The sequence below is a fragment of the Heptranchias perlo genome, chromosome 1 (assembly GCF_035084215.1).
Source record: "Heptranchias perlo isolate sHepPer1 chromosome 1, sHepPer1.hap1, whole genome shotgun sequence".
In the NCBI taxonomy this organism is placed as follows: domain Eukaryota; kingdom Metazoa; phylum Chordata; class Chondrichthyes; order Hexanchiformes; family Hexanchidae; genus Heptranchias; species Heptranchias perlo.
The window spans coordinates 37,454,141-37,480,587 of record NC_090325.1 but is presented as its reverse complement, the minus strand read 5'-3'; the positions used below and the strand labels follow the sequence as shown (position 1 = coordinate 37,480,587).

The following is a 26,447-nucleotide window of genomic DNA, read 5'->3' as shown; positions in this document are numbered from 1 at the left end:
GGAAGAGGTAACTGACTAAAACAGAAATCCAGATGCTGTTGAGCATTGATGTTTTCTGAACAACTCATAATACAAAATAGCATTTGTTAATAAATGCCATCATTTGCCTGAACTTAAGTTTTGAGAACTCAATCTCCAGTTTCTTTCCAAGTCTTTTGAAAAAAGCAAAGAAACTCTCAATTTCTCACAGGATGAAATGATACATGATGAGATGATTCTGCCCCTGTTGATGCACAGGTCGCTTGCTGGGGAAAAATGCAGAGATGATTAAGCTAAAAAAAAAATCTATTTGAAGCATCAGCTTTTAAGGTATCTTGAGGCTTTCTAGTTAAAAACTTTAAGGAAGGTATTAAAAAACAAAGACAATTCAATGAGTAAATCTAATACTGTTAAAATTAAATTTGAAATTTTTGATTTTTTTTAAGTTTTGTTTAAAACCCTATTTTGGGCATTAGAATTTTCAGTCATTGAGGGAAAAGTGGTGGGCAAAAATGTTTTCACAAAGCACAGGAATTTCAATGTTAAATGTTGACATAAGAATTTATAATGGAAGTATAAAAATAAGGACAGGACTTATGACTTTAAAATGGGAACTAAACTATGTCTACATGCTCTGGTCCAATTATCCCCCACTGTCTAACCCTGCTGCATGTGAAAACACTTGGCCTCAACATTCCATCTGCAATGCCACAGGAAATTGACTACAGGATGTGCTATACACACAATTCACATGGGTACATTTCATACTTCTTCTTAAAAAAGATAATTTCTGAAATTCTTAAGAGGAATAGCTTTTAGCCTGCTGAAAACTAAGTTGGTCTTAAAGTTGGATGTTCTAATTTTTCCTGTGTGTTTGAAGCTACAAGGTGCATGTCTGAATCCCTTCCAGACAAATTGTAAAATGTAGAATCATAGAAAGGTTACAGCACAGAAAGGAGGCCATTCGGCCCATCAAGTCCACGCTGACCCTATGCAAGAACAATCCAGCTAGTCCCACTTACCCGCCCTATCCCCATAGCCCTGCATTTTTTTACTTTCAAGTATGTATCCAGTTCCCTTTTGCAGGCCATGATTGAATCTGCCTCCACCACTCCCTCGGACAGTGTATTCCAGATCTTAACCACTCGCTGTGTAAAACAGTTTTTCCTCATGTCACCTTTGGTTCTTTTGCCAATCACCTTAAATCTACGTCCTCTGGTTCTTGACCCTTCTGCCAATGGGAACAGTTTCTCTCTACCTACTCTGTCTAGACCCTTCATGATTTTGAATACCTCTATCAAATCTCCTCGCAACCATCTCTGTTCCAAGGAGAATAACCCCAGCTTCTCCAGCTATCCACATATCTGAAGTCCCTCATCGCTGGAATCATTCTAGTAAATCTCTTCTGCACCCTCTCTAAAGCCTGCACGTCTTTCCTAAAGTACAGTGTCCGGAACGGGACACAATACTCCAGTTGTGGCCGAACCAGTGTTTTATAAAGGTTCATCATGACTTCCACACTTTTGTACTCTATACCTTTATTTATAAAGCCCAGGATCCTGTATGCTTTTTTAAACCACTTTCTCAACCTGCCCTGCCACCTTTAACGATTTGTGCACATATACCTTCAGATCTCTCTGTTCCTGTACCCCTTTTAGAGTTGTGCATTCTAGTTTATATTGCCTCTCCTCATTCGTCCTACCAAAATGTATCACTTCGCATTTTTCTGCATTAAATTTCATCTGCCAAGTGTCCGCTCATGCCACCAGCCTGTCTATATCCTCTTGAAGTCTATCACTATCCTCCTCACTGTTTACTACCCTTCCAAGTATTGTGTCATCTGCAAATTTTGAAATTGTGCCCTGTACACACAAGTCCAAGTCATTAATATATATCAAGAAAAGCAGTGGCCCCAGCACCGACCCCTGGGGAACACCACTGTACGCCTCCCTCATGTCCGAAAAACAACTGTTCACCACTACTCTGTTTCCTGTCCCTTAGCCAATTCTGTATCCACGTTGCTACTGCCCCCTTTATTCCATGGGCTGCAATCTTGATGATAAGCCTATGATGCGCCTTTTGAAAGTCCATATACACCACATCAGCTGCATTGCCCTCATCCACCCTCTCTGTTACCTCATCAAAAAACTATCAGGTTAGTTAACCACGATTTGCCTTTAACAAATCTGTGCTGGCTTTCTCTAATCAATCCACACTCGTCCAAGTGACTGTTAGTTCTGTCCCGGATTATCGTTTCTAAAAGTTTCCCCACCACTCAAGTTAAACTGACTTGCCTAAAATAGTCCTGTCTATTTATTTATCTATTTATTTAAAACCAAAGATTGGTAGCATCGGGAATAAGAATCATATGAAATGGAAAACCCTCATTATAACTGCATTCATAAATACGTAAGTGACATGGATCCCACCTCCGACAGCATGCCTTTGTACTTTTAAGCAAAATTGGATAGCTGGCTTTTTATAATGCTTTGATCGTAAGAGCTGTGGACATGCGGGGAAACAAAATCCCCATTGGCCAATCTAAATGGAGAGTTGGATCTAAAACCACTCTGAACAGTTAACCCAAGGGACAAGGTCTCATTCTTATCAAAGCGAATTTTGTAGTTAGAATACAGACAGTAACCTTGGATTATGTTGAGTACTATAGGCAGTGACACAACTTCATTTATTTACGTATCGGGCAACAGTCTGCATTATAAAGAAATCCTCTGTAATGCTAAAAAATGTCCACTTGTGCGCATTGCCATAACCAACAGCTCTATCACCACAGCTTAGATGACAAAGGCGGATTCTAGCTTAGTGAAAGACAAATGATGACCCAGGCATCTGAAGTGCACACTCCATACACTACCACAGGGAGGAAAAAACGCCTATAATAATCTTCTTAAAAAATTCAATAAAACTTAAAAAAAAAAGACAAGTTAGCCAATTAAATGCATTCTCAGGCTACAACAGCACTAACGCTTTAAGACACAATTCAGACACAAGATGGGCAATGTTCAATAAATGTTTGCACGAAGCACGGTAAATAAAGTTGGTGAGCTGCCACATGGGAATACGATGTCGTGGCGATACCGGAGACCTGGCCCAAAAAAGGGCAGGATTGGGTATTAAATATTCATGGATGCAAGGTGCTCAGGAAAGATAGGGAATGAAAGAAAGGAGGGTGGGGGGTGGCAGTATTGATTAAGGAGAATATTGCAGGACTGGGGAGAGAGGATGTCCTGGAGGGGTCAAGGACAGAATCTATTTGGTTAAAGTTGAGAAATAAAACTACTGGGTGTACTCTATAGGCCACCAACTAGTAGGAAGGATATAGAGGAGCAAATTTGCAGGGAAATTACAGAGAGGTGCAAAAGCCATAGAGTAGTGATAACTGGGGACTTCACCTATCCTAATATAGACTGGGATAACAATAATAATAAGGGTAAAGAGGGGGAGGAATTTTTGAAAATTCTTCTGGATAACTTTCTTAACCAGTCCGTTTCCGGTCCAACAAGGAAGGAGGCATTGCTGGGCTTGGTTCTAGGGAATGAGGCGGGCCAAGTGGAGCAAGTGTCAGTAGGGGAGCATTTAGGGAGCAGTGATCATAGTATCATAAGGTTTAGAATAGTTATGGAAAAGGACACGGACCACTCTAAAGTAAAAATACTCAATTGTAGGAGGGCCAATTTCAACGGGATGAGAATAGATCTGGCCCAGATAAATTGGAATCAAAGATTGGCAGGCAAAACTATAATTGAACAATGGGTGGCCTTCAAAGAGGAGATGGTTTGGGTACAGTCTAGGTACATTCCCACGAGGCAGAAAGGTAGGGCAACTAAAGCCAGAGCTCCCTGGATGACAAAAGAGATAGTGAGTAAGATGAAATGGAAAAAAGGGGCGTATGACAGATGTCAGGTTGATAACACAAGTGAGAGCCAGGCAGAATATATGAAGTTCAAAGGGGAAGTGAAAAAGGAAATAAGAGGGGCAAAGAGTATGAGAATAGACTGGCAGCCAACATAAAAGGGAATCCAAAAGTCTTCTACAGGCATGTAAACAGTATACGGGTAGTAAGAGGAGGGGTGGGGCCAATTAGGGACCACAAAGGAGATCTACTCATGGAGGCAGAGGGCATGGCAGAGCTACTAAATGAGCACTTAGCATCTGTCTTTACCAAGGTAGAAGATGCTGCCAGAGTCTCAGTAAAGGAAGATATTGTTTAGATACTGGATGGACTAAAAATTGATGAAGAGGTGCTTGAAAGGTTCGCTGTACTTAAAGTAGATAAGTCACCCAGTCCGGATGGGATGCAGTTGTTGAGGGAAGTAAGGGTGGAAATTGCAGAGGTACTGGGCATAATCCTCCAAACATCCGTAGATACGGAGGTGGTGTCAGAGGACTGGAGAATTGCAAATCTTACATCCTTGTTCAAAAAAGGGTGTAAGGATAAACCAATCACTATGGGCCAGTCAGTTTAACCTCAGTGGTGGGAAACTTTTAGAAACAATAATCCGGGACAGAATTAACAATCACTTGGACGAGTGTGGATTGATTAGAGAAAGCCAGCACGGATTTGTTAAAGGCAAATCGTGTTTAACTAACCTCATAGAGTTTTTTGATGAGGTAACAGGGAGGGTAGGATGAGGGCAGGATGAGGGCAATGCAGTTGATGTGGTATATGTGGACTTTCAAAAGGCATTTGATAAAGTGCCGCATGATAGGCTTATCATCAAGATTGCAGCCCATGGAATAAAGGGGGCAGTAGCAACGTGGATACAGAATTGGCTAAGGAACAGGAAGCAGAGAGTAGTGGTGAACGGTTGTTTTTCGGACTGGAGGGAAGCGTACAGTGGTGTTCCCCAGGGGTCGGTGCTGGGACTGCTGCTTTTCTCTATATATATTAATGACTTGGACTTGTGTGTACAGGGCACAATTTCAAAATTTGCAGATGACACAAAACTAGGAAGGGTAGTGATAGACTTCAAGAGGATATAGACAGGCTGGTGGCATGGACGGACACTTGGCAGATGAAATTTAATGCAGAAAAATGCGAAGTGATACATTTTGGTAGGAAGAATGAGGAGAGGCAATATAAACTAGAATGCACAACTCTAAAAGGGGTACAGGAACAGAGAGATCTGGAGGTATATGTGCACAAATCGTTAAAGGTGGCAGGGTAGGTTGAGAAAGCGGTTTAAAAAAGCATACGGGATCCTGGGCTTTATAAATAAAGGCATAGAATACAAAAGTGTGGAAGTCATGATGAACCTTTATAAAACATTGGTTCGGCCACAACTGGAGTATTGTGTCCAGTTCCGGACACTGTACTTTTGGAAAGATGTGAAGGCCTTAGAGAGGGTGCAGAAGAGATTTACTAGAATGATTCCAGGGATGAGGGACTTTAGTTACGTGGACTGACTGGAGAAGCTGGGGCCGTTCTCCTTGGAACAGAGCCGGTTGCAAGGAGATTTGATAGAGGTATTCAAAATCACGAAGGGTCTAGATAGAGTAGATAGAGAGAAACTGTTCCCGTTGGCGGAAGGGTCAAGAACCCGAGGACGTAGATTTAAGGTGATTGGCAAAAGAACCAAAGGTGACATGAGGAAAAACTGTTTTACACAGCGAGTGGTTAGGATCTGGAATGAGCTGCCCGAGGGGGTGGTGGAGGCAGATTCAATCATGGCCTTCAAAAGCGTACTGGATAAGTACTTGAAAGGAAAAAAAATGCAGGGCTACAGGGATAGAGCGTGGGAGTAGGACATGCTGGATTGCTCTTGCATAGAGTCGTCGTGGACTCGATGGGCCGAATGGCCTCCTTCCGTGCTGTAACCTTTCTATGATTTTATGTTGCATTAGCCAGTTGCACTATGTAGTTTGAAAACTTATATGGCAGGCTTAAAGTAGCAGCCGCACGTTTCAGCTGCAGTACAAACACAACTGATGCAACGCAAGCTTTAAAAAGTTCTTAGATGGTCCAAATGATAAAAGATAACAATTTTCACAAGTGCCACAAAAATAACATCACCTCAAAAATACCAAGAACATGCATGTCTGTGGTGCACTTCAGAGGTAGGAAGGAGTTTCAACACATTGAGAGATAAACACATATGTTGATCATGAGAGAAAAAAGGGAAGAAAGAGAGGGTTAGAGTGGGGAGGACAAAGACATGGGCAAAAAGAAGAGTTTTGAAAACAGGTGGAGAGACGTTAAGGGTAAGGGAATGTGGTAGGGAGTTCCAGAAGAAAGTGGTCTCGGCAATAGAGTGGATGTGGGAAGGATACTGACTATAGCGAGATTCCACACCCTCTGACTCAGCTTGAGGTGGTACCCATAAAGCTTAGTGGAGTCAAGGCCAAAGGCATGTATCCATGCGTGAGAGCCATCCAGTTTTGGTTCAGCAAATGTTCAACTGGAATTAATTTTGACACAAATTGACATATATCCCCCCCCAGTTTCAGAATGAGGACTGAACAGAGAAGGGGAAATTGATATTCGAGCATTGTACATCAAGATAAGTGGAACTTTGGAACAACATTGCCACTACATTTATATTCCTGCTACCATAGCAGATCTCATGAGTCATTGCTCATGGTAAGTTGGATAATATGCATGCAATTATACATGTGATTGGTACAGATGATTACATTCAAGTGAAAATTTTATTGATGTTTAGTAATTTTTGTAAATACAGAAATTTATATGAACAGTTCATAGAATCATCGAAAATTTATGGCACTGAAGGAGGCCATTCGGCCCATTGTGTCCGCGACGGCCGAAAATGAGCCACCCAGCCTAATCCCACTTTCAAGCACTTGGTTCGTAGCCTTGTAGGTTATGGCACTTCAGGTGCTTATCCAGGTACTTTTTAATTGTGATAAGAGTTTCTGCTTCTACCACCCTTTCAGGCAGTGAGTTCCAGACCCCCACCACCCCCTGGGTGAAAAAATGTATCCTCAGCTCCCCTCTAATCCTTCTATCAATTACTTTAAATCTATGCACCCTGGTTATTGACCTCTCTGCTAAGGGAAATAGGCCCTTCATAATTTTGTACACCTCAATTAAATCACCCCTCAGCCTTCTCTGTTCCAAAGAAAACAACCCCAGCCTATCCAATCTTTCCTCATAACTAAAATTCTCCAGTCCTAGCAACGTCCTCGTAAATCTCCTCTTTACCCTCTCTAATGCAATCATGTCTTTCCTGTAATGTGGTGACCAGAACTGTACGCAGTAGTCAAGCTGTGGTCTAACGCGTACTTTATACAGTTCTAGCATAACCTTCCTGCTCTTATAGTCCACGCCTCAGCTAATAAAGGAAAATATCCCATATGCCTTCTTAACCTGTCTACCTGTCCTGCCACCTTCAGGGATTTGTGGACATGCATTCCAAGGTCCCTCACTTCCTCTTCACCTCTCAGTATCCTCCCATTTATTGTGTATTCCCTTGCCGTGTTTGCCCTCCCAAAATGCATTACCTCACACTTCTCCAGATTAAATTCCATTTGCCACTTTTCTGCCCACCTGACCAGTCCATTGATATCTTCCTACAGTGTACAGCATTCCTCCTCACTATCAACCACACGACCAATTTTTGTATCATCTGCAAACTTCTTAATCATGCTCCCTACATTTAAGTCCAAATCATTAATATATACCACATTATGTATTAAAATATGTAGAAATTAATATATAAAGTTGAAGTAAAACAATAATACTTAATTGTTAGTTATTGGAATATATAGTTAAATATAATGAAGTATATTATGAAATATAACTTGTATATTGCTGTCTCATCAACAGTAGACTTTTTGCTCCCAATATACTGGAAGGCTCAATAACAATGCTGTTTGAGGTGGTAAATATGAAGTGAAGTTTCCTCTGTGATTGTGTAATATCGGTTTTATGGAGTCTTGTTTCTATTGGTGCCAAGTGCTGAATAACAATTTTGTCTGCCACTACAATAGCATGAGATTTATAGGCATCTGCAGGATGGGTAGTCAATGCTCCCATATGTGTGATTGAACAGCAGAAAAATAATTAATTGAATATGAAGGATTACATATAGGCAGCAATATATAGATGTAGATACAAGATGAAATGTTTTTTTAAAGAAAAGTTTAAATGAAAACTTAGAAAGACACCAGAATAAAAGCAGGTAGGTGGCACGTGCATAGACCAGCAAGTACATGCTGCGAATATGAAAGAAGATGGATACGAACATTGAGGAAAATTAAATGCAGGAGAGACTGAAATACAGACTCAAGTATGTCGTACATGAACAGACTCTGAAAAAAAAAACTTCACGAGAGAGATCACAAAAAGCAGTAGAAGAAATGAGCAAATGCAAATCAAAAGGAAAGATTTTGAGGAGGTTTCTTTTTTTCAAAAAGATGGGATGGGGAAGAGTTGGAATTCCAGGATGTAGTGCTAAAAGCTCTGCCACCAAGTGAGGAACAACTGCATAGAGGGGAGAGGATTCATGGGAGCCCAGAGTCAGAGAATCATAGGGCACAGTCTGTGTTGTAGAACTGGAGCAGTAAGTTTAATCGTGAAATAAAAGTTTTTGGTTATTTCAGAACGGTTGCATTTAGGAGTATATATTTCAGTTACTGAGAAATCAAGAGATGGCAAATGAAAAGATTTTGAGTGATTCAATTGCTTCAATTGGTAGATTTACCTTAATGAATTGGTTAAAGTTGTGATGTGTTCTTTTAAAATAATTTCAACTAATGAAAAAGGATGATGGTAGACCATGACAGAAAATGACACCGGAGGGACAGGAAGTGCACACTATTGTGCAATTTTTCATATATTAAAACTATATAGTTAATTATAAATGACCACCATAATAATTTATAAATTTGCAATGAGTACCAAAAGAAAAGGCTGCAGAAGAGTGAATCAAAGAAAATACAACTTTGCATTGTACATAAGGTTGAAATTTGTAACAGTCCCTTGAACTTAAACAATACAAAATCTTTTAATTGAATAATTGAAAATTAATAATCTATTCCCACGTAACACAAAAATAACTATGTTCACTTGATTGGTTGACAAAATGTGACATCCATCTAAAACTCAAATCAGATTGTCAAGGCATCACACTGTCAATTTCATGGTGAGATCATCATTATTTGTTCGCAAAATTGAAGACATATATAAAGGTTGAGCACTTTTATCAGTTTTGTGAGGATATAGTTGAGTTACTGACTGTCATCTTGTGCAATAAAAAAAGATCAAATCAACACCCTATTCACTTCATTGCGTTTGTTGAAAGTCAATTATATAGTGTTCAGATACCCAACACTGTGCCTTTGTTTTTAATCAATAAAGCAAAACTAAAAAAAACTTTAAAATTAAGGACAGCCATCATCATCAATTTAGCTCATAGGAAGAAAAACGTGAGGCAAAAAGATAGTTCCCTGTTTATTTAATGCATTTGATCTTTAATCGATTCACTTTATTCCAATGAATAATGAATTTACATAAAATAGTTAGCTGGAATGCAAAGATTGATGACAGGAGTGTGCCTGAAGTATCCAACAAAGCTAACAGCTTTTATAATTAAGAACATTTCAAACCACAGTTAGCAGATTACTTATATCACTTTAAAAAAGACAGACTTGTCTTTATATAACGCTTTAAATCAAGTCTCACAGAAATATCTTAAAGAGCTGCATGTACAGTGAGTGATTTGAAATACAGTAACTATTAGATAAGCAAACTTGACAGCAACGGAACACAAACAGAAATGAGAGGAATGACCACATAATCTGTTTTTTGTGGTGCTGGTCGAGGGAACATTGCTGCCAAGGACATCAAGAAAACTCCCTGCTCTTCTTCAAGTCGTCCCAACTGGATCTTTAATATCTCCCGAAAACAATGGAGAAGGCAGATAGAGCATCTATTTAGCAGCTCATCCAAAGGATGGCATTTCCAACAATGCAGCACTCCCTCAGTGCTGCACTAGATAAACAGATTTTCAAGTGTGTCCACAAGAGGGTCTGTATTTATTGGCTTACTAGCATGTCATTTCTGTTACAACATCCTAGATTTTTTTCTGTAACAATAGCACTGTTTTCCTATTGGTAACCCCTTTCCTCTGCCACTCCATAGGAACATAAGGAGTCTCCATCCTCACTTCCAACAAGTGCAAGGAGCTCATGGACTTCTTTATCACAGAGATGTTCGGCTGCCTCTGCTACTTCCCCAGTTCCCCTGGTTCACCAACATGGTTGACTCTTAACTGCCATCTAAAGTTCTTTGGCAGGCCACTCAATTGTATCAATCCTCAGGGCACCTAGGGATGGGCAATAAATGTTGAGCTTGCCAGCACTGCCCACATCCCAAGAACGAATGGAAAAAAATAGTTCCCTCTGCTCATGTACTGACCCCCTCCTTTCAAAACCACTGTCATCACCAGCCTCCTCAAAAAAAAATTCAACCTCGACCCCTCTCTCCTTGCAACTTATCAGTCCAACTGCAATCTCCCATTCATCTTCAAAGTTCATGAACATGTTGTTACTGCAAGAAGTGCACTGTACAAGCTTTCTTCATTATTGTAAATGTCGTATTAAAGTAAAATATATATGTTAATTTAGCTGTGAACAAAGGGACTTGCTGTATGTCCAAGACAAGCTTTTTACTACATTGTGAAAGAAAAGGCCCCTTTGAGTAATGAGCACCTGGTGCCATCTGCATGGCCTTGTGTATCAACTGGAGAAGGGGAGTTGTCTCTGGCTGAATTATGTTTCGCTTGAAGATAAGAGTTACTGGCATCTTGGAGGCAACTAATCATGAGACAGGTGGCACAGCCAAATGTGGATGTAAGGGAGGAGGGACTGATAACGATCTGAACTGCAGAGAGAATATAGCGCTAATTGTCTCTAAAACATATATGATGTTGAGTGCTTTTCGGTACCGATTAGAATATTCTTGGGGCAAGGCTGGACTACTCAACTAATCAGAACCTTCGAAAGTGCACTTCGAAGTCTTGGAAAGTGATCAACTTTGTATCAGGTTGTATTCATCTTGTATTATGTTGGATTGTACTCTTGTATCTTAATATCTTTTGTTACTTATTATAACTTCTTAATAAAGCCATTGTACTTTGGAACAAACCACCTGGCGACCTTTTGATTAAGGACTCGAACAGTAAAAATATATTACTTAGTCACCTCCCAAATCCATGTGCATCTCCTAAATTAGATTTCCACCCCTGCCACAGGACTGAAATGGTCCGAATCAAAGTCACAAATGACATACTCTGGAACGGTAACTGTGGTGCATTTTCCCTCCTCGTTGTCCTCGACTTGTCTACTGCCTTTGACATGGTCGGCCACAACATCCTCCACCAATACCTCTTCTCCATTATCCAGATCAGCGTGACTGCTCGCTTGGTTCATCCCTTACTTTTCCAATCGTAGTCAGGGTATTTTATTTTCCACCCCCAAACCGTTACCTCTGGAGTCCCCTAGGATCTTTCCTTCGCCCCTGCTATTCTTCATCTACATGCTGCCACTTGACAATATTATCCGAAAAAAGGGGGTCAGCTTCCACATTTACGCTGATGACACCCAGCTTTACCTCCCCACCACCTCTCTCAACCTCTCCACTGCTCCTGTCCTGTCAGACTGCTTGCCCAACATCCTTTTTTGGATGAGACAATCACCTCCAGTTGAATATTGGGAAGACGGCAGCCATCGTCTTTGACCCCTGCCATAAACTCCGTACCCTTTGCACCGACCGATTCCATCCCTTCCCTCGCCACTGTCTCAGGTTGAATCAGTCCATTCGCAATCTTGCCGTCCTATTTGACCGAGGTGAACTTCCAACCCCATATCCTCTTCGTCACAAAGACCTCCTTCTTCCACCTCCGTAACACCGCCTGCATCAGCCCATCTGCTGCCGAAACCCTGAACCATGCCTTTTTCACCTCCACACTCGATTCTTCCAATGCTCTCCTAGCCAGCCTAATCGAAACAACGAATTCAAAACTCTGGTGATAGTGCTGTAAATTATCAGTGGAATTTACAAAAAGGTTGAAGCACAATTGGTAGAGTTGAATAAATATCCCACTAAATGAAGAGTAACTTGGTAGAAGTTAAGTAAGCAGGTATTGAACCACGCGATGAGACATTATGGTTTAATTAACAACAACTTGTATTTATGTAGCGCCTTTAACGTAGTAAACGTCCCAAGGCGCTTCACAGGAACAATTTTCAAACAAAATATGACACCAAGCCATGTAAGTAGATATTACGAAAGGTGACCAAAAGCTTGGCCAAAGAGGTAGGTTTTAAGGAGCGTCTTAAAGGAGAGAGATGTATAAATTTAGGGAGGGAATTCCAGAGCATAGAGCCTAGGCAGCTGAAGGCACGGCCACCAATGGTGGAGCGATTAAAATCGGGGATGCACATGAGGTAAGAATTGGAGGAGCACAGAGATCTTGGAAGGTTGTATGGCTGGAGGAGGTTACAGAGATAGGGAGAGACAAGGCCATGGAGGGATTTGAAAATAAAGATGAGAATTTTTAAATCGAGGAGTTCCCATTCCAGGAGCCAATATAGGTCAGGCAGCACAGGGATGATGGGTGAAGGGGACTTGGTGCAAGTTAGGATACAGGCAGCAGAGTTTTGGATGAGCCCAAGTTTATGGAGGGTGGTAGATGGGATGCCAGCCAGGAGAGCATTGAAATAGTCAAGTCTAAAGGTAACAAAGGCATGGATGCGGGTTTCAGTAGATGTGCTAGGGCAGGGGCAGAGACGGGCAATGTTACAGAGGTGGAAGTGGGCGGTATTGGTGATGGAGCGGATTTGTAGTCGGATGCTCATTTCAGGGTTAAATAGAACTCCATGGTTGCAAACGGTCTGGTCCAGTCTCAGACAGTGACCAGGGAGAGGGATAGATTCGGCGACTTCGGTCTTCCCAATATTTAGTTGGAGGAAATTTTTGCTCATGTTGGACAAGCAGTGTGACAAATCAGAGAAAGTGGAGGGGTCGAGGGAGGTGGTGGTGAGGTAGAGCTGGGTGTCATCAGCGTACGTGTGGAACCTGACGTGTTTTCGAATTATGTCGCCGAGGGACACCATGTAGATGAGAAACAGGAGGGGGCCCAGGCAAGTCCTTGGGGGACTCCAGAGGTAATGGTGCAGGAGTGGGAAGAGAAGCCATTGCAGGTGATTTTCTGGCTATGACTGGATAGATAAGAATGGAACCAGGAGAATGCGGTCCCACCCAGTTGGACGATGGAGTTGAGGCGTTAGAGGAGGATGGTGTGGTCAGCTGTGTCGAAGGCTGCAGACAGGTCAACAAGGATGAGGAGGGATAGTTTACCATTGTCAAATAGAATGTCATTTGTGACTTTGATAAGGGCCGTTTCAGTACTGTGGCAGGGGCAGAAACCTGATTGGAGCGATTCAAACATGGAGTTGTGGGAAAGATGGGCACGGATATGGGAGGTGACAACACGTTCAAGGACTTCGGAGAGGAAAGGGTGGTTAGAGATGGGGTGGTAGTTGGCAAGGACAGAGGTCAAGGGTGGATTTTTTGAGGAGGGAGTGATATCGGCAGATTTGAAGGGGAAGGGGACTGTACCTGAGGAGAGGGAACCGTTAACAATATCAGCTAACATGGGGGCCAGGAAGGCAAGTTGGGTGGTCAGCAGTTTGGTGGGAATATGGGCGAGTGAGCAGGATGTGGGTCTCATGGTCAAGATGAGCTCAGAGAGGGCACGAGGAGAGAAAGGCGAAAAATTAGAAAAAGCTGCGATTTCAGCGTTAGGGCAGGGGGGAGCTATAGGGGAAGTTTGGCTCGGTGGACTGAGGAAGGGAGGGAAGCAGCAGAGGCAGCTGAACGGATGGTCTCAATCCTAGTGACAAAGATGAGCTCTCGCATTTGTTGTTGGAGGTGAGGGTGTCGGAAGCAGGGGAGAGGGGTTTAAGAAACCGGCTTGTAGTGGAGAAGAGAAGCCGGGGTTTATCTTTACCAAGAATCACAGAAATGTGGTTTCTATGTTTATGACCCCTTACAGATTTCACCAAACCCCTCCATTTTTTTTTATATAAGCTTTGGACTAAATTTAAATTAAAATTGATACTGAAATGTACATTTTATAGCACAAGTAATTTAAGATCATTATTACGGGATTAAATTAATTTATCTTCCATTCCAAACAATATACTTTCTTTCTCTTGTCAAGGAACCCGTAAAGGCAGAAGAGGTTTGATTTTTCTCCAACATTGGCAATGGGAATTGGGGCTATATTACTGACTACTGTATGCATCATGGAAAAATGATCTGGGAAGACTGCACCCTTTCTTCTAAACTGCTGAGTACACATCACTGCAAAATCCAACATACTTTGAAGATGGTTATCAGCATAATTCTAAGAAGCCTGTTTCAAAGGGATGGGGATAGGAATCAGTACACTAAAACAGTATTATCTTTTCACCCACAAGAGCTAGGATCAAACTCAGTACACAAACAAAGATGAAGGCTTCTCCTTGACAGCTGTCAATAGCCACACGTGAAATGCTTTCAGGCAGACATGAATTCCCGATAGACACAGTGCTATAATACAAAACTACCACAGGTTTGGCACTTTGGGTTCAATTTTAAAATCAAATTGCGGGTGCATTGCGGCTCCAACCCGCCGACTTCTGAGTTCCCCACAGACGCGCCTGTGTATGCCCGGATGGGCTTCACGCATCCGGATGTCCCGTCGGCAATTAAAGCCGGCGGGATGATAGTTAAAAAACCAAATGTACCTCATTGAGGTACTTAAGGTACTTTATTTCTGACATAGTAGATAGTTAAAATGATTTTAAACTTACCTGGGCGGCTGTCCCACGGCTTCCGATTGAAGGGCCGGATCAGGCAAAAATAAATTAAATAAAAAACCCTTGCACAAAGTTAAAAAACAAAATAAACCTACCTTTCCACCCTGCTTCGATGTTCCCCTCTCCCCCCTGATCTTCCCCTCCCCCCCCACCCCGCCCTGATCTTCAGCGTCCTCCACTCTCTGTTCCAATGCTGGATGACATCTCGCTCTCTCTTTCTCTCCCCCCCCACCCCCACCCCCCCACCTCGGCATCACAGCTCCTGTCAGCAGCCAACTTGTCAATCATGCCAATCATGCCACGCGCACCTTCACCATCCTGCCACCATTTCAAAATTGAGCCCTTTATTTCAGTGTTGCTCTGAAAAGCACCAGAACAGAGAATCTGGAGAAGTATTATGTCAATGCAGAAGAGGGAGCTCCTCAGAGATTAAGCGCTTTATCACAAAACTAAATACTCACTCAATTTAATTTGAATAATGTTCAATTTTCCACCACAAATATAACTGATGAGGACCAAAAAATGACAAGCAATTTTTTCCCTAAGCCACAACCTCAGAGGACAGCACATGCTCAAAACAGCAGCAGTGTTTCCATAAGAAGCTGGGAACCACCCAATTCATTTGTTATACTATTTCTCTATTTGCTTTGCCATTATTTGAAGGGGAACATATTGTCTTGACTGTTTCCATCACCCACTCAGAACATGAATATCCCATGTTCTGAGAGGAAACAAGGGAAAGGTGTACAGAATCCTCACCTGCCAATGGATCAAAAGGCTTTCTGACCCATTGCCTAGCATTCTCTGGTTTTAAGACATGACCATGAGGTTTATTTCCATATAATTCCATTTACTCAAAATCAAGTCAATTGCTTCTCAGTGAAGGCTCTATTTCTAAAAGTGGAGTTTCCCTCTGTTAAGGGCATCTGTTGCTTCAACTTGCACCTTGCTAGGTGTTGGGCTTACAGAGCTGTAGAATTTGACTTGCACCATGGCATATTTTTACAGCAATGAAACTGATGAAACGTTTGCTGATGACTGCACAGTGTTCAGTTCCATTCGCAACCCCTCAAATAATGAAGCAGTCCGAGCCCGCATGCAGCAAGACCTGGACAACATCCAGGCTTGGGCTCATAAGTGGCAAGTAACATTCACGCCAGATAAGTGCCAGGCAATGACCATCTCCAACATGAGAGTCTAACCATCTCCCCTTGACATTCAACGGCATTACCATCGCCGAATCCCCCACCATCAACATCCTGGGGGTCACCATTGACCAGAAACTTAACTGGACCAGCCATATAAATACTGTGGCTACGAGAGCAGGTCAGAGGCTGGGTATTCTGCGGCGAGTGACTCACCTCCTGACTCCCCAAAGCCTTTCCACCATCTACAAGGCACAAGTCAGGAGTGTGATGGAATACTCTCCACTTGCTTGGATGAGTGCAGCTCCAACAACACTCAGAAGCTCGACACCATCCAAGATAAAGCAGCCCGCTTGATTGGCACCCCATCCACCACCCTAAACATTCACTCCCTTCACCACCGGCGCACTGTGGCTGCAGTGTGTACCATCCACAGGATGCACTGCAGCAACTCGCCAAGGCTTCTTCGACAACACCTCCCAAACCCGCGACCTCTACCACCTAGAAGGACAAGAGCAGCAGGCACATGGGAACAACACCACCTGCACGTTCCCCTCCAAGTCACACACCATCCCGACTTGGAAATATATCGCCGTTCCTTCATCGTCGCTGGGTCAAAATCCTGGAACTCCCTTCCTAACAGCACTGTGGGAGAACCGTCACCACACGGACTGCAGCGGTTCAAGAAGGCGGCTCACCACCACCTTCTCGAGGGCAATTAGGGATGGGCAATAAATGCTGGCCTCGCCAGCGACGCCCACATCCCATGAACGAATAAAAAAAAACAAAAGGCCACTATATAGATAGATATATATATCCTCACTTTCAGGTTAGTCCTAGAGAGTGAGCAGTTTTGGCAAAGAAGTGTGAGGCCCAGCACAGCTTGATGTGGTTCAGCCAGCTCTGGCAATGGGTCACTAACGCAATTGTGTGCCACATATGCTCGAGACTGTACCCTTGGATTTGAGAACAAAGATGGGAGCCATATTAGGGAATTGACCAAGATGGGAGGCACTGGAGGCAAAGGAGTGGTTGAGCAAATCAACAGCTGCAGAGGTATTGTGCCAAAGGTTAGGTAGTTGGGAGTTTGAGAATACGTTTGTAAGAGAATTGGGTAGTGAGGAAAGAGTTTCTAATCAGAGGCAGATGCATAAGGAAGTGGGCTTGGGAAGGAGTAGAGACATATGGGGGGTGAAGGATACAAGGAAGTGGTCGGAGATGGCCTCATCAGTGATCGAGACCATGGGAGTTGAGGCATCACAGGAGATGCCGAGGTTGAAGAACTGGCCATGAGAACATTTAAATGGAAGAAGCTTAAGGAGAATGGTGAGTTCAGCGGAGAGGGGGCAAGGGGAGCCAAAATGGAAATTGAAATCACCAAGGATGTCTCATCATTCAGTGCAGAAACTCAGTAAAGAACGAAGATGTCATGGGGAGAAATTCAATCTGAGGGCAGTGGACAACAAAAATTTTAAAAGAGAAAGAAGAGAAGTGGAACAGGGTGATCTGCTTGAAGGAAAGCTGCCAGATGAATAGGGGTAGAAAGGAGTAGGTGTGACTTGGTGGTAAAGGCCATAATGCCACAAAGGCAATTTGGTCAGAGCAGGTGGTGGAAAGTATAAGTCAGGTGAAGAGGCTTCAGTGAGGGGCAAAGTGCTACTACCCGTGAGCCAAATTTTCAGTCAAAGCCAGGATGTCAGCACAAACATCCACGAGTGAGGGGACATTCGGGAGGAAAATGCAGAGGGGACAGTTATTATTGATCTACCAGCAGCGTCCAAAATGGTAATAGTGGTGGGGGTGAACGGAAGTTGGTGAGATTAGCCTCCAGCAGGCATGTTGAGCAGGAAGGTCAGAGAGAGAGGAATATGGGACAGTTGGGTCTGCTTCTTGTAAGGAAGCAACAATGGGGCCTTTGAAGAATGGCAAGATAGACACACAGGGTAGTCATGGGCTTATTCGAGGAAGATTGAAGCCTGGGATGGTGGCAGGAGAAGGCAGAGGAGTGAGGGTGGATTAGCGTACGGATTAAAAGTGCAAAGTACCTGAAAGAGAAAAATGAAAGGTGGCATGGTGCGATGATGAAAATGAAGAGAGGAGAAAAGGGCCCAAGAGGGGGCCCCCAAATAATAGATGTAATGGGCTTAGGTCTGGAGGGGCAGCCAACTTGTGCCCGCAAATAGAATTCAGGTTACATAGGCATGGTAGACATGTCATGTTCATCAATAGAGAGAGAGATGAGATGATATCAATCCAAAGTTGAAGTTTGAGGCCCTGTGGTGTGGTTGACTTGTAGTCAGGATGGAGTCAGCTTGGAACATTCACAAGCCAATGCCCAGTTCAAAGTTAGTTGTGGAGAGGGAATGAATCCAAGAGCTGTTTGTGGAGCAGAGTACCAGCCAACATGCTGCTGGAGGTTGTCCAGTGGAATTGGAGGGCTGAGGAGGATCAGATGGACAACCATGTGCCAACAGAGGTTGATCCTGAGATCCAGTGGAGATAGGAGCAACTGGTTGAAATGTATTGTCTTTCTTCCCAAAGTAAGTATTATAATAGTTGGAAAGTAAGTGAGGGCTGAAATTTACAACCAATAATGTATGGATATGTAATGCCGTGTCAGGTCCAAAATTAAACCGAAGAGTTCCAATATCTTTAAGCTGAACTAATAGCTTTTCATTTTTCAAAAGCTTTTTGGAAGTCACGATACACCACACTGCAGGAAAAGTAGGATGTCACTTCCTCAAAAAGTCAAGCATGATCTTCCCCTTCTGAATCTGTATTAGGTGCTTTTTGCTAGGTTGAAAATAAGAACATTTTCTATTCACATTCATTGCTGTTATTCCTTTTGATATTTCTCAATCACATTGAGCCACCATTTATCCCCATCTCTCTCCAGAAACACACCAATTGTCTCTCTAATTCATTTATACAGTCCACTTCAATGGTCTTCCCTGGTAATGCATTCCACAAATCTGCTACTGTGAATGCTTGATGAGGGAAAATAGATTTTGTACAAATGTCTCTAAGGAACAATCAAGCATAAAAATACCTAGCTGGAGATAGGCTAATTTCAGTGAGTTAAAAAGGGATCTTGCCTTGATAGATTTCAATCATAGATAGGCAAAACACTAACTGAACAATGGGAGGCCTTCATGGTGGAGATGGCTTGGTTACAGAGTCGACACATTCGAACGAGGAGTAAAGGAAGGGCATTCAAAGCTAGAGCCCCCTGGATGATTGAAGATGTAGATATTAAAATGAAACAGAAAAAGGAGGCTTCTGACAAATGTAAAGTTCATAATACAGTAGAGAACCAAGCTGAATACAGAAAGTACAGAGGAGATCTAAAAAAGGGAATGAGGGGTAAAGAGCGAGTATGAGAATAGATAAGCGGCTAACATAAAAGGGAACCCAAAGGTCTTTTATAAACAAATAAATAGTAAAAGGGTAATCAAAGGAATGGTGGGGTCAATTAGGGACAAAAATGGAGATCTTCTTGTGGAGGCTGAGCGTATGGCTGAGGTAAAATCACAGAAAGGTTACAGCACGGAAGGAGGCCATTCGGCCCATCAAGTCTGTGCCAGCTCTGTGCAAGAGCAATCCAGCTGGTCCCAGTCCTCTGCTCTGTCCCTGTAGTCCTGCAAATTTTTCTTTTCAAGTACTTATCCAATTCCCTTTTGAAAGCCACGACTGAATCTGCCTCAAACACCCCCTCTCGCAGGACATTCCAGATCCTAACCACTCGCCGTATAAAAAAGTTTTTCCTCATGTCACATTTGGTTCTTTTGCCAATCACCTTAAATCTATGTCCTCTGGTTCTTGACCCTTCCACTAATGGGAATGGTTTCTATCAAATCTCCTCTCAATCTTCTCTGTTCCAAAGAGAACAACTCCAGCTTCACCAGAAAATCCACATAACTAAAGTCCCTCATACCTGGAATCATTCTAGTAAATCTCTTCTGCACCCTCTCTAAGGCCTTCACATCTTTCCTAAAGTGCAGTGCCCAGAGCTGGACACAATATTCCAGTTGCAGCTGAACCAGTGTTTTATAAAGGTTCATCATGACTTCCTTGCTTTTGTACTCTGTGCCTCCATTTAAAGATCCTGTATGCTTTCTTAACCGCTTTCTCAACCTGCCCTGCCACTTTCAACGAGTTGTGCACATATACCCCCAGTTCTTTTCTGTACCCCTTTTAGAATTGTGCTCTCTGGTTTATATTGCCTCTCCTCGTTCTTCCTGCCGTTCACCACTACTCTCTGCATCCTCTTACTTAGCCAATTTTGAATCCATGCTGCTACTGCCCCTTTTATTCCATGGGCTTCAATCTTGATGACAAGCCTATTATACGGCAATTTATCAAACGCCTTTTGCAAGTCCATATACACCATATCAACAGCACCGCCCTCATCGACCCTCTCTGTTACCTCATCAAAAAACTCTATCAAGTTAGTTAACATGATTTGTCTTTAACAAATCCGTACTGGCTTTCCTTAATCAATCCACATTTGTCGAAGTGACTGCTAATTCTGTCCCGGATTATCTTTTCTAAAAATTTCCCCACCACTGAGATTAAACGGACTGGCCTATAGTTGCTGGGTTTATCCTTACACCCTTTTTTGAACAAGGGTGTAACATTTGTAATTCTCCAGTCCTCTGGCGCAATCCCCATATCTAAAGATGTTTGGAAGACTATGGCCAGTACCTCCACAATTACCGCCCTTATTTCCCTCAGCTACCTAGGATGCATCCCACCCGGACCGGGTGACTTATCTACTTTAAGTACAGCTAGCCTTTCTAGTACCTCCTCTTTATCAACTTTTAGCCCATCTTGAATCTCAACGACATCTTCCTTTACTGAGACTCTGGCAGCATCTTCTACCAGATGCAAAGTACTCATTTAGTAGTTCTGCCATGTCCTCTGCCTCCATGAGTAGACCTCCTTTTTGGTCCCTGATCGGCCCCACCCCTCCTCTTACTACCCGTTTACTGTTTACATGCCTATAGAAGACTTTTGGATTCCCTTTTATGTTTCTCTCTCTTTGCCCCTCTTATTTCCTTTTTCACTTCCCCTCTGAACTTTCTATATTCAGCTTGGTTCTCACTTTTGTTATCAACCTGACATCTGTCATACCCCACTTTTTTCTACTTCATCTTATTCTCTATCTCTTTCGTCATCCAGGAAGCTCTGGCTTTAGATGCCCTACCTTTCTCCTGCGTGGGAATGTAGCTAGACTGTACCTGAACCGTCTCCTCATTAAAGGGCGCCCATTGTTCAATTACAGTTTTGCCTGCCAAACTTTGATTCCAATTTACCCGGGCCAGATCTGTTCTCATTCCACTGAAATTGGCCCTCCTCCAATTGAGTATTTTTACTTTAGAGTGGTCCATGACCTTTTCCATAGCTATTCTAAACCTTATGATACTATGATCGCTGTCCCCTCAATGTTCCCCCACTGACACTTGCTCCACTTGGCCCGCCTCATTGCCCAGAACTAAGTCCAGCAATGCCTCCTTCCTCGTTGGGCCAGAAATGTACTGGTCAAGAAAGTTCTCCTGAACACACTTCAAAAATTCCTCCCCCTCTTTGCCTCTTATATTATTAGAGTAGTTGAAGTCTCCCATTATCACTACTCTATGGCCTTTGCACCTCTCTGTAATTTCCCTGCAAATTTGCTCTTCCATCTCCTTCTCACCAGTTGGCGGCCTATAGAATACACCCAGTAGTGTAATGGCACCTCTATTGTTTCTTAACTCTAACCAAATAGATTCTGTCCTTGACCCCTCCAGGACATCCTCTCTCTCCAGCACTGCAATATTCTCCTTAATCAATACTGCCATCCCCCTGCTTTCTTCTCTTCCCTGTCTTTCCTGAACACCTTGTATCCACAAATATTTAGGACCCAAACCTGCCCTTTTTTGAACCAGGTCTCCGTTATCACCACATCATCATATTTCCATGTGGCTAATTGCGCCTGCAGCTCTCCAACCTTGTTTACCACGCTTTGTGCGTTTACACAAATGCGCTGCAAACCTATTTTAGACTTTCTTGCACTCTCTCTTAGTCTGTTCCCATCTACTACCTTCTTGCTCAAGTGCTATCTTTCTTTCCCAATCCTTTGTGCACCTTGTTTCTCCTTTCCAATACTACATCCTGGTGCCCATCTCTCTGCCAAATTAGTTTAAACACACCCCCCCACCCCCCACAGAACTAGCAAACCTCCCCGCGAGGACATTGGTCCCAGCTCCAATGAGGTGCAACCCGTCCAGCCTGTACAGGTCCCTCCTCCCCCAGAACTGGAATCTAAAGCCTTCCCTCCTGCACCATCTCTCCAGCCACACATTCATCTGCTCTGTCCTCCTATTTCTATGCTCACCAACGCGTGGCACCGGGGGTAATCCGGAGATTACTACCTTTGAGGTCCTGCTTCTTAATCTCTTTCCTAACTCCTTAAAATCTGCCTGCAGGACCTCATCCCTCTATCTAACTATGTCGTTGGTACCAATATGGACTACGACCTCTGGCTGTTCACCCGCCATCCAGGAAGTTCTGCAGCCGCTCAGTGACATCCTTGACCCTGGGCACCAGGGAGGCAACTTGCTATCCTAAAATCACGTCTGTGGCCGCAGAAAAGCCTGTCTGTTCCCCTAACTATAGAATCCCCTATCACTATTGCTCTCCTGACCTTTCTCCTCCATCCATGTAAAGCTGAGCCACCCATGGTACTCTGGTCTTGGCTCTGGCTGCACTCCCCAGAGGAACGCTCTCCCTCACCAGTATTCAGAACTGAATAAATACTTTGCATCGGTCTTCACTAGAGAAGAGGATGTTGCCAATGTAGCAGTAAAGGATAGGATAAAAATAGATAAAGAGGAGGTACATAAAAGGTTGGCAGTACTCAAAGTAGAAAGGTCACCTGGTCCAGATGAGATGCATCCTAGGTTACTGAGGGAAGTTAGGGTAGAAATTTCAGAGGGTCTGGCCACAATCTTCCAATCCTCCATAGATATGGGGGCAGTGCTAGAGAACTGGAGGATTGCAAATGTTACACCCCTGTTCAAAAAAGGGGAGAGGGATAAACCCAGCAATACAGGCCAGTCAGCCTAACGTCAGTGGAGGAGAAATTTTTAGAGACAATAATCTGGGACAACATTAATTGGCAATTGGAAAAGTATGAGCTAATAAATGAAAGTCAGCAGGGATTTGCTAAAGGAAAATTGTGTTTGACTAACTTGATCTGAGTTCTTTGATGAAGTAACAGAGAGGGTTGATGAGGGGAGTGCAGCTGATGTTGTTTATATAGACTTTCATTTGATAAAGTACAAACATAATAGACTTGTTAGCAAAATTAAAACCCACAGGGTTAAAGCGACAGTGGCAGCATGGATACAAAATTGGCTAAGGGACTGAAAGCAGAGAGTAGTGGTGAACTATTGTTTATCAGACTGGAGGGAAGCACACAGTGGTGTTCCCCAGGGGTCAGTATTAGGACCACTGCTCTTTTTGATATATATTAATGATCTGAACTTGGGTATAGAGAGCATAATTTCAAAGTTTGCAGATGACACGAAACTCTTAAATGTAGTAAACAATGTGGAGGATAGTAACAGACTTCAGGAGGACATAGACAGACTCATGAAATGGGCAGACACATGGCAGATGAAATTTAACGTAGAGAAGAGTGCAATGATACATTTTGGTAGAAAGAATGAGGCAAGGCAGCATAAACTGAATGATACAATTTTAAAAGGGGTGCAGGAACAGAGAGACTTTGAGGGCAAGTTGAGAAGGCTGTTAAAAAAGCATATGGGATCCTGGGCTTTATTAATAGATTGTAAACAATTTTACAACACCAAGTTATAGTCCAGCAATTTTATTTTAAATTCACAAGCTTTCGGAGGCTTTCTCCTTCCTCAGGTGAACGATGTGGAAAAAAAAATTTGTACTCTATATGCCTCTATTAATAGAGGCATAGAGTACAAATGCAAGGAAGTTATGCTAAACCTTTATAAAACACTGGTTAGGCCTCAGCTGGAGTATTGTGTTCAATTCTGGGCACCACACTTTAGGAAGGATGTCAAAGCCTTAGTGAGGGTGCAGAAGAGGTTTACTAGAATGGTACCAGGGATAAGGGACTTCAGTTATGTGGAGAGACTGGAGAAGCTGGGGTTGTTCTCCTTAAAGCAGAGAAGGTTAAGAGGGGATTTGATAGAGGTGTTCAAAATCATCAACGGTTTTGATAAAGTAAATAAGGAGAAACTGTTTCCAGTAGCAGAAGGGTCAGTAGCCAGAGGACAAAAATTTTGACTGGCAAAAGAACCAGAGTAAACATGAGGAAACATTTTTTTTAACGCAGCGAGGTGTTATGATCTGTAATGCACTGCCTGAAAAGGTGGTGGAAGCAGATTTTCAAAAGGGAATTAGATAAATACTTGAAGGGAAAAAATTTAAAGGGCTATGGGAATGAGCAGGGGAGTGGGACTAACTGGATAGCTCTTTCAAAGAGCCGGCTCAGGCACAAATTAGCTGAATGGCCTACTTCTGTGCTATATCATATTATGAAACTACAACAAGAACTAAATGCAGTACTAAGTTCTAGTTGATTGTATGATCTGAAAGTTCAACATTCTGAAGGTGAATGGAGTCGGCCCAGTTAATCACTATAAATTTTTACTATCCAAAAGAAACCAGGCTGGATAGGAATCTAGCTTACTTAGGTCAAAGTTCAGAATTTCAGGAAGAATATTTCTATAAACTGTCCTTGTAAAATGTTGAATCCATCCACGGAGTCTGACCTCTAACTAGGTTAAATCTACAGGGAGAAAGTAACATATGTTTTAAGCACTAAAATTTATATTACAAAATAAACATGGAGATTCTAAAAGAACTAACGAGTAGTAAAAGGCCAGGGATAATATTTAAATACAAAGGTGAAATACTTTAAAAACTGAATGCCAATACTTTTATAGTGAACTTACACTGCAATTTTCAGGTGGAACTACCAGTTGGGTGATTTCTCCACCATGGATGCAAAAGATATGCTTCATTTCCCCCGAGTTGATATCCCAGATGATTACAGAGAAATCTACTCCACCAGACACCAAGTAGCGCTGATCATATCGTGTCGAGACCTGGTGTGGGTACAACAGGCAGGTCACTTTGCTTCGATGGCCACGAAGTGTTCGATGAGGAGGCCAGCCTGATGAAAGATAAATTAATGTGCAGGAATGATTACATCCATCACTTTCTATTTATATTCATACAAAAGCACACACTTCAAAGAAAATCATAAAATTATAGAAATGCCAGCAGAGAAAGAGACAATATGGTACATCACACCAGTTCCTGTGCCAGCTTGAACACCACAGATCTCTCTGTTTCTCCACTCTGCTTAGAACTGTGTTTTGGTTCTATTTCCATTCAATTCTCTACTCTTTTTCCCAAAATATACTGCTTCACATTTGTTTATTTCAGGTTTTTTTTTTAAATCTGGAATTTTTTTTTAAAAGCTGGCACCAGGTAAAGTGACTACAAAATTATTGGATTGTCGTAAAAACCCACTGGTTTACTAATGTACTTTAGGGAAGGAAACCTGCTGTCCATTCCCCGTCTGGCCTATACGTGACTCCATTCCATGCCAATGTGGTTGACTCTTAACTGCTCTGTGAAGTGGCCCAGCAAGCTACTCAGTTGCATCAAAAAAAGGCCTTCCACCACCACCTTCTCAAGGGCATGTAGGGATAGGCAATAAATGCCAGCCTTGCCAGCAACGTGCACATGCACAGAATGAATATGAAAAAGAAAGAACTTGCATTTGTATAGCATCTTTCACAACCTCAGGATCCTAAAGCACTTCACAGCCAATGAAGTACTTATGAAGTTGGGGTAGTCACTGTTGTAACGTACAGAAACGCGGCAGGCAATTTTCACACAGCAAGGTCCCACAAACAGCAGTGAGAAAATGATCAGATAATCTGTTTTAGCAATGCTTGTTGAGGATTAAATATTTGTTAGGACTCCTGGAGAACACCCCTGCTCTTCTTCAAATAGTGTCATGGGATTTCTTACGTCCACCAGAGAGGGCAGGCGGGGCCTTGTTTTAACGTTTCATCCAAAAGTCAGCACCTTCGACATTGCAGCACTTCCTCAGAACTGCACTGAATGTCAGCTTACATTATGTGCTTAAGTCCTGGAATGAGGCTTGAACCTACAAGACTCAGGCAAAAGTGCTACCACTGAGCCAAGGCCGACACCCAGCATGATCCTGAAGTGAACGGCAGTTTTGGCACAGGAGGGTGAGGCCAGATAGTGCTTGATGTGGTGCAGCCAGACCTAGTGATTGATGGCTAAATGCTCAAATCTGTGCCCCTTGGACTTGAGGGAGCAAACAGCAGACCATACCAGAGGAAGTGACCGGGATGGGAGAACGTAAATGCTTTTCTCGGGACACGGTCATCAAAGGTGGAGTTGAGGAAGCGG

The 26,447-nt window shown here is 42.8% G+C and overlaps 1 protein-coding gene across 2 annotated transcripts in view; it reads right to left on the bottom strand.

Moving 5' to 3' along the window:
* Nucleotides 1–26,447, bottom strand: part of LOC137321425 (WD repeat-containing protein 7) — a 644,210-nt gene that overhangs the window by 512,879 nt on the left and 104,884 nt on the right. For both annotated transcript variants that reach the window (XM_067983813.1, XM_067983820.1), the window contains one exon: nt 24,947–25,167. In XM_067983813.1, coding sequence (XP_067839914.1) covers nt 24,947–25,167 — 221 coding nt within the window. The remainder of the gene's footprint in view (nt 1–24,946; nt 25,168–26,447) is intronic.